Raw genomic sequence first — 8,046 nt, forward strand, 5'->3', positions numbered from 1 at the left:
CCGTATGGCAATCTAAAATACAAAAACTGTGTAAAATTGTCAAGTTCTACAAACAACTTTAGAAAAACTGTAGCTAATTACAACCAACAAGAATGGTCTAAAAGTGAAAAATCCAAATCACACATAATAACTATTGCAATTTCAGACTTTATCTTTATCTTGAAGGAAATTATCTCTCAAGCAATATTACCTATAGTGCAACAGTAACCACAAACACATCAACTACTATATCTACATATACAGGACTTATAGCAAACCAGTTCAAGATATGATACAACCATTACACACACTTTTAACAACTCAAACAAGAAGAATGATACATCACTCTCCAAGCATATATGGACATTAAAATGAAAAATACTTTATTTAGTGTTGATTGGAATTTATTTACACGCACAAATAACCATACCAAGATAATAACAAACCCTACCAACATTGTACTAATGCATCCTCCCTATTTTGGTTGGAGATTGGGAATTTTTTATATAATTTCCCAATCTCCAACCAAAGTCCCCACAAAAGATTTTCTGTTGTAAGCACACAAACCTACATACACTCACATAATGCCTTTTTTTAAATTTATAAATATATTGTTAAATCAAATGTTATTTTTATTTCTGTTCTTATGCATTAGTATATGCTCACATTTAATAATGCTCCACTTTTGCATAGAGGCCTAAAATAATATATTCTAAAATACCCGTGTTTGAAACCTAACTGTAGAAATATTTATAAAAATATGGCTCACAAATTCTACTGCCATAAAACACAAAGGTTAAATTTTCTACATATTAATCAAATTGCTCATCGAACAATAAACTCACAGAGAGCAATATACTGACCAACAACCTACTCACATCTTTTTGTGAACATTAAAGCACAAGATAAATAGATCTCTATACAAACAACACCATGACATGCTTCACTAATAACCTCCACCTTCCCAATACAGACAGGGAAATATTCTAAGTAACATCAGCATTTTGATACCCACTGCAAATCATCATGATACAGGTAACTCCCTTCCAATATTCAAATGGCTTCCAGTCTGCCTGTCAGCTAACTTTTTCTCCGTGACTTTAATCTTTATGCTCACCAATGCCATTGACTGTTCACTAATTCATCAAGCTGTTCTTGAGAAAAGGTGACACAAAAAAAATTGTCAAATCTATCCCAAACTCACTGTGTGTATAGAGAAATACTATTAACATACAAAAAAAATCTATTTACATTATAATATAATATAATATAATATAATATAATATAATATAATATAAAAAGATATAACAAACAATTAGAATTAGATGTTTTACATCCCTTTGAAGGAAATGATTTTTTTCGTTCCTTTGATGTATATATATAAATTATATTTATATTATATATATATATTATATAATATATATATATATATATTATATATATATATATATATATATATATATATATATATATATATATATATATATTATATAAATGATATATATATATATATATATTATCGATCATGGCCATTGCCAGCCTCCCGTGGCACATAAAAAGCACCCACTACACTCACGGAGTGGTTGGCATTAGGAAAAGCATTCAGCTGTAGAAACACTGCCAGATCAGACTGGACCCTGATGCAGCCTCCTGGCTTCCCAGACCCTGGTCGAACCGTCCAACTCATGCCAGCATGGAAAACGGACGTTAAATGATGATGATGTTGATGATGATGATGGTATATATATATATATATATATATATATATATATAATTTAGAGATACCACTGCAATTATTTTTTTCTGTTACTTATTACAGCTGCTTCAGTGAAATTAGTCAACGGTACTAACCCTAGTAATGGAAGGATTCAAATAACCATCAATAACATTACTGGTACTATATGTGATGACAATTTTAACAACAAAGAGGCCACTGTCATTTGCAAGCAGCTGGGATATAAGTAAGCAGTTCATTTAATTGATATCTTTCTTTGTCTAATTTGTATCTAATCATTACTATTTTATACTGTTTTGTTTTGAGTAAAAGGGTAAAGTTTCTTTCTAAGTTATATAGATACATAGAGCCAGTTTCCCAGATTTTCTGGCATACATACTCTCCACTGGACAGGACACTGGCCCATCACAGAAATAATTTTTGTTGGCTGAGTGGACTTGAGCAACATAAAATGAAGTCTTTGTCTGTTTCAGGAACTGAACACCACAATCTTGCAATCATGAATCTGACACTCTTACCACTAAACCATGCACCACCACTAAGATCATATAGTCATAGGGCCAGTTTCCCAGATTCTGTGGTATAATACTCCCCCATCCCACTCAAGAGGATGCTGATCCCTTGCAAGTTTACTTATTTTTGTCAGCTGAGTGGATTAGAGCAACATGAAATGAAGTGCTTTGCTCAAGAACACAACGCATTGCCTGACCCAGGAACTGAAACCACAATCTTACAATCATGAGTCCAACACCCTAACCACTTGGTCATATGCCCTCAGAATGTTCCTTGTAAATTTGGACAATTATTTGTGCTGTGATGAGAGTTACGATGCCCCCTTGCAAGAGTTAGACTGGTCCAAGTAAAGTATAAATAGTAATAATGTGAGTGAGTTCAAAGTTCAGAGTTCAGAGTTGAGTGAAGTTCGTGTTAGTTTGCAGTAAAGTCAGAAGGTGTCAGTTGGTTAGTTGACAAGGAATATTGATTGTTGGTTAATAAAGAGATTTGTTAGTTCGTTAGATTGTTGTTTGCAGTTGTCTGGTTATCTTATTCATTGTATGTAACAATTACATTACAACATCTGCCAACAAGGGTTTCAAAGCTCACATAGGTTATTTAACAATTTGTGATACTTGTTAAATGATGGAAGACCTGTTAGCTTCTATGGTACAGTTATAAAAGCAACAACAAGAGCAGAAACAGGAGTTGCAGAAGCAACTATAACAGCAACAACTACAGCAACAACAAATGGAGGTGCAATGGCCCAGTGGTTAGGGCAGTGGACTCGCGGTTGGAGGATTGCAGTTTCGATTCCCAGACTGGGCGTTGTGTGTGTTTATTGAGCGAAAACACCTAAAGCTCCACGAGGCTCCAGCAGGGGTGTTGTACTCTTTCGCCCCAACTTTCTCTCACTCTTTCTTCCTGTTTCTTGTCTTCCTACACAACCACTGAGCCTGGATGCACATTCATCTATCCGTCGATGCTCTCAGTGTTGGGGGTTGACCTGCTTTCTCTTCTGTGGGTCTTACGAATAGCAAAGGACCACGTTTCGGACTTCTCTCATCTTGCAAGCTCTGGGATGAAGACCATTCGCACAACAGCAACAGCAACAACAATTATTGGAGCTATGCTCAAAGAAATTCAAAAATGAAAGAAGTTTGTTTTCGCAAGATGGTGTTTCAAACTTGATTAATAAATTTAGTTATATCCCAGAGGATGGCATAACTTTTGCATCATACTACAGAAGATACAAGGAGACTTTTAAGCAAGATTGCAAATCATGGCCAGACAAACAAAAAGTGAGTTTGTAATTGTAAAAATTAGCTTCATTAGAGCATGAACATTACTGTAATTTCATATTCCCCCCCACCTCAAAAAAAAACAAGGAAATTTGTTTAAAAGAAACAATAGAATTACTGTCAAACACATTCGATGATAAAACTTCTCTATTTAATACTCAAATTGAGTTTTGGAATATAGTGAAAAAAGAGAATTAGGATTTTATCACATATGCAGGAACTGTCAACAGGATGTGTGAAAGTTTTAAGATCAAGGAACTTACACCTTAGATGTTCAAGTGTCTTATTTTCATACAAGGCCTTACAGCAAGTGAAGATATAGAAATTTGAGGAAGAATTCTTTCTAAATTGGAACAAGCAAACCAAGATCAAACCTCAAAATCTGTGGCAGAAGAATGCCAAAGAATGGTAAACCTGAAACATGATGTAGAAAAAAATTCAAGAAAAGGATTCCTCAAAAATACAGATATGCCGACCAGTAAAGTACAATCAAAAAAGAGCGCCACATCCTAATCCATGTTATAGATATGGGGGTATATATTTCAGAAAAGACTGTCCATTTAAAAATTAAAAATGTTACAGTTACAAAAGAATTGGTCACAAGAGTTCACACTGCAGAACAAAATTACAAAGGTTAACCAATAAAAATCCCAGAGTATTCTCAGCAGAAACAAAAATTGACTTCCAAATAAGAAAATTTGTACATGTAAAAATAAACAGAATACATATTAAACTTCAATTGGATACTGGAAGTGATATTTCAATAATAAATATAGACACATGGAAGAAAATAGGGAAACCTATGTTGAGAAAAACAGCAGAATCTGCTCATAGCGTAACAGGCGACAAATTATATTTCATAGGTGAAATGTGGACTAATGTCGCATTTTGAGGGAGAACATGCAAAGCAAAAGTCTTCGTCGTTAAAATGTGACCAATCTGTGTGGTACTGTTTGGTTGGAATTATTTATTTTATGGGACCTCTCCATAAATTTCTATTGTAAATGGTTGTCCCTCTAAAAATAATTGGTCTGAAGAGTTAAAGAGAAAATTAGGAAAAATGTTTCTGCAAGTACTCATACAAGCTAGGTCTATGCACAAAAACTGAGAGGCCATGGACCAGGGTACATATTGACTAAACTGGACCAGTGAACCACACATAGTATCTAATCATTGTGGATAGCTACACAAAGTGGCCAGAAGTATTCAGATGTAGTAAACGCACAGCAAAGACAACAATAAAGTTCCTACTCGATTTATTGGCTTGAAATAGTGTTCCAGAGATGTTAGTTTCAGATAATGGAACTCAATTCAAGGAATATGAATTAAGAAATTTCTGCAAAATACATGCCATAAAGCACATCTTTACCCCACCCTACCACCCGAGGTTAATAGGCTGGTGGAAAGATTTGTTGACATATTCAAAAGAGCTCTAAGAAAAGCTAGGAATGGACTAGATAATGACAAGGCACACACAAAATTTTTGAGAGTATATGGAATAATGCCAAATTCAAATACTTATTCAGGAAAGTTACCAGTAGAGTTTATGTTCACGTGTAAAATAAAATCAATCTTCAATGAATTATTGCCAGGAAAAAATACATATAAAGGAAAGACAAAAAATACATTTGAAGGAAATACAAGAAATATTACAAAACATTTTAAAGTAAAAAAATTTAAAAACGGTAAAGAAGGTTGGGAGGATGGCTGTGTAGTCAAAAGATTAGGTAACATGATGTATTTAATTAAAGAACAAACTTCAGAACATGAGACACTTTAACTAATTAAAGATGGGACATTCAGTAGAATGAAGAGTAATACCACCGGGAGTCTTCTATGATATGTTTGAAGTGCCAGGACTGAGAGATATTAAACTCCGTAGAACTAGCTTCAGAAAAGGAAGATAGACTGAATATCTGAAAGTAATACCTAAGCAAAAAGGTATTAAATTTTCAAAAAAAAAAACAAGAGTGCTTAGTACAACGAAAAGAAAATGTGCTGTGTGCAATGAACAATACTAACTTAAAAGTTGGGCAACAATTAAGTATACAACAGCAAAAAAAATGGGAGGGGTGCTGGAAAGGAATAAAATGAAAATAAAAGAAATTCCACTTTCTTACAGTAGTCAAAATCTCAAAAGGGTTGATGTTGTGATGAGAGTTACAGTGCCCCCTTGCAAGAGATAGACTGGTTCGAATAAAGTATAAACAGTAGTGATCCAAGTTCAGAGTTCAAAGTCAAGTGAAGTTCGTGTTAGTTTGCAGTGAAGTCAGTTGGTTAGTTCACAAGGAATTTTAATTGTTGGTTCGTAAAGGGATTTGTTAGTTTGTTACATTGTTGTTTACTGTTGTCTGGTTATGTTATTTATTGTATGTAACAATTACATTATAACAATTTGCAACAGAAGGAAGAATTTTTTACGGCTAAAAGATAGTTTTTATGTATCATTTATTTAAATCTTGGCTTCATTTCTATTACACCTTCAGTTATTTCGTACTGATTTTGTTATTATATCCCATGTCTTAATGTCTTTCTAGATCAGGAATTGCTTTGCCAGGAGGTACCTATGGAAAGGGTAATGGTATTATTTGGTATGATGAGGTCAATTGCTATGGCAATGAAAATAGCATTGAATTTTGTAATGGAAATACTAAGGGTGAACATGACTGTGACCACACAGAAGATGTTGGTGTACAATGTTACCGAGATGCTATAACAACAACTACTTTCCCTACAACAACCACTGTAGCATCAACAACCACTGTGGGTAAGTGAAAATGATAGTGTTGTACAATATTATATAACCAATGCATTTTCTTATAACCTGATACAATCACAATAGCTGGAAAATCTCTGAAAGTATGAGTAACATTAAAAGCAACATGAACTATTTTAGGCTGATACAGGTAACTCCAGTCAGTGTGTGTAAAACTGATAAATATTTCTTTATCCGATGCACAAGAGAAATAAGTAGAATCATTTGTGTAACCTTTCATTGTCAATGAAAACTTAACACTATTAAAATGAAAGACTATTTCTGATTTAAATGAAGTGAAATTGCTACTAGTAAGCTTATCCAATCAAGATTGCAAGCTGAAGTCACTTGGAGCTTACCTCTAACCACACAGTACTTAATTTAGTTTAAAAGTAACTGGTGCAATTTACCTAACACATTCATTCCACTTTAATACAAAGTTTCTTATTATTTCATGGTAACAGAGTTGGTTCAGACAGTAGCAAGTCAGACCATATGCTACATGGTATCCTTTATATACAGGATGTCCCAAAATTAAAACAATCAGCTTTTTTCAATTTTGCCAAAACCAAATATTGTTGTTTCAAATCCGAGTGTTGCAATGCAATGGTAAAAGAAACCCAATTATGACACTACCACATTTATTCAATATGATCTCCTTTGTTTCAAATCTCAGCCTTAAGTCTAGGTGTGAATGTTTAACACATAGCACACAACTTTTCTTGCGGAATCAAAGCCCAATCCTGGTGCAGTTTTGCCTTCAGAGTGTTGAGCAAAGCATGAGGAGTGCTTGAGACCCTTGTCTTCAAAATGGACCAAATAGAAAAATCCAACAGGCTGAGTTTGGGGCTCCTAGAGGGCCATACATCATTGCCTGTGAACGACAGAATGTTTTTTTCTGAATCCAGTGTTGTTTGTTTGGAGCTGTGGTATGGTGCCAAGTCCTGTTGGAGGCTCCAAGGTGTGTCTTGAAAGTGCTCATTTGCACATGGAAGCAGTTCAGCTTCCAGAATGTCCCTAATGTATTGATGGGCATTAATTTTCGACACCAGAAAGCACAAAAATGAGAGACCTTCCAGTGAGTGTCACAGCCACCAAAACCATAACTGACTGTGGATTTTGACGTTGATTTATGAGTCTACTCTTGACAGAGCCAGATACACTCTGAAGTCAATCATTCTGGTTGTTTACTGTCTGTTCAATGTCAAATTTCTTTTCATCAGTGAATACCAGGTTGGGCAGTGCACCTTCACCAATCTCATGCAGGATAAGACATCTCATAATCTTATAAACTTGTGTGAGCTCATGACAGCAGATCATCTTGTAGGGGTGGGTCTTTAGATCCTCCTTCAGTACTCGATACATCGATGTTCAGTTTATCTTTGCTGTGGCAGCCAGTTTTCTGCACACTTCTTTTTCGGCCACGTCCAGGTCGATCTGCAGTGGAAAAAGTCTTTGTTTTTTATAAGATGCTTTTAGCCTACCTTCATTCAAATGTCTGTTCTTTTCAGATTATTTTTAGAGGTCATTGCAGGGACAATTTTATTCTAGGTTACTGATTTCCTTTATTATTTAAGCATTTTACTTCCTGACTCCTACAAAACCTTATTCTGTTCCACACGAACTCCACCTTAATATATTGATAAATAATCTTTGATCTACTTCCTAGAATAAAGAATTACTATATTGTTTCATTTCATTTTTTCTGGGCCAATCTTTACTTATAAAGGTACTATCTCTACCTCTTCTTATAATTAGAATATTTGTGATACCGATCTTGA

The 8,046-nt window shown here is 34.5% G+C and overlaps 1 protein-coding gene across 1 annotated transcript in view; it reads left to right on the plus strand.

Annotated features, from left to right (window-relative positions):
* The window catches only part of LOC115211767, a 163,255-nt gene that overhangs the window by 74,316 nt on the left and 80,893 nt on the right, over positions 1-8,046 (plus strand). The window contains exons 32-33 of the mRNA XM_036503266.1: positions 1,799-1,940; positions 6,048-6,277. Of these exons, the coding sequence (XP_036359159.1) occupies positions 1,799-1,940; positions 6,048-6,277 (372 nt within the window). The remainder of the gene's footprint in view (positions 1-1,798; positions 1,941-6,047; positions 6,278-8,046) is intronic.

Source organism: Octopus sinensis, linkage group LG5, assembly GCF_006345805.1.
Source record: "Octopus sinensis linkage group LG5, ASM634580v1, whole genome shotgun sequence".
In the NCBI taxonomy this organism is placed as follows: domain Eukaryota; kingdom Metazoa; phylum Mollusca; class Cephalopoda; order Octopoda; family Octopodidae; genus Octopus; species Octopus sinensis.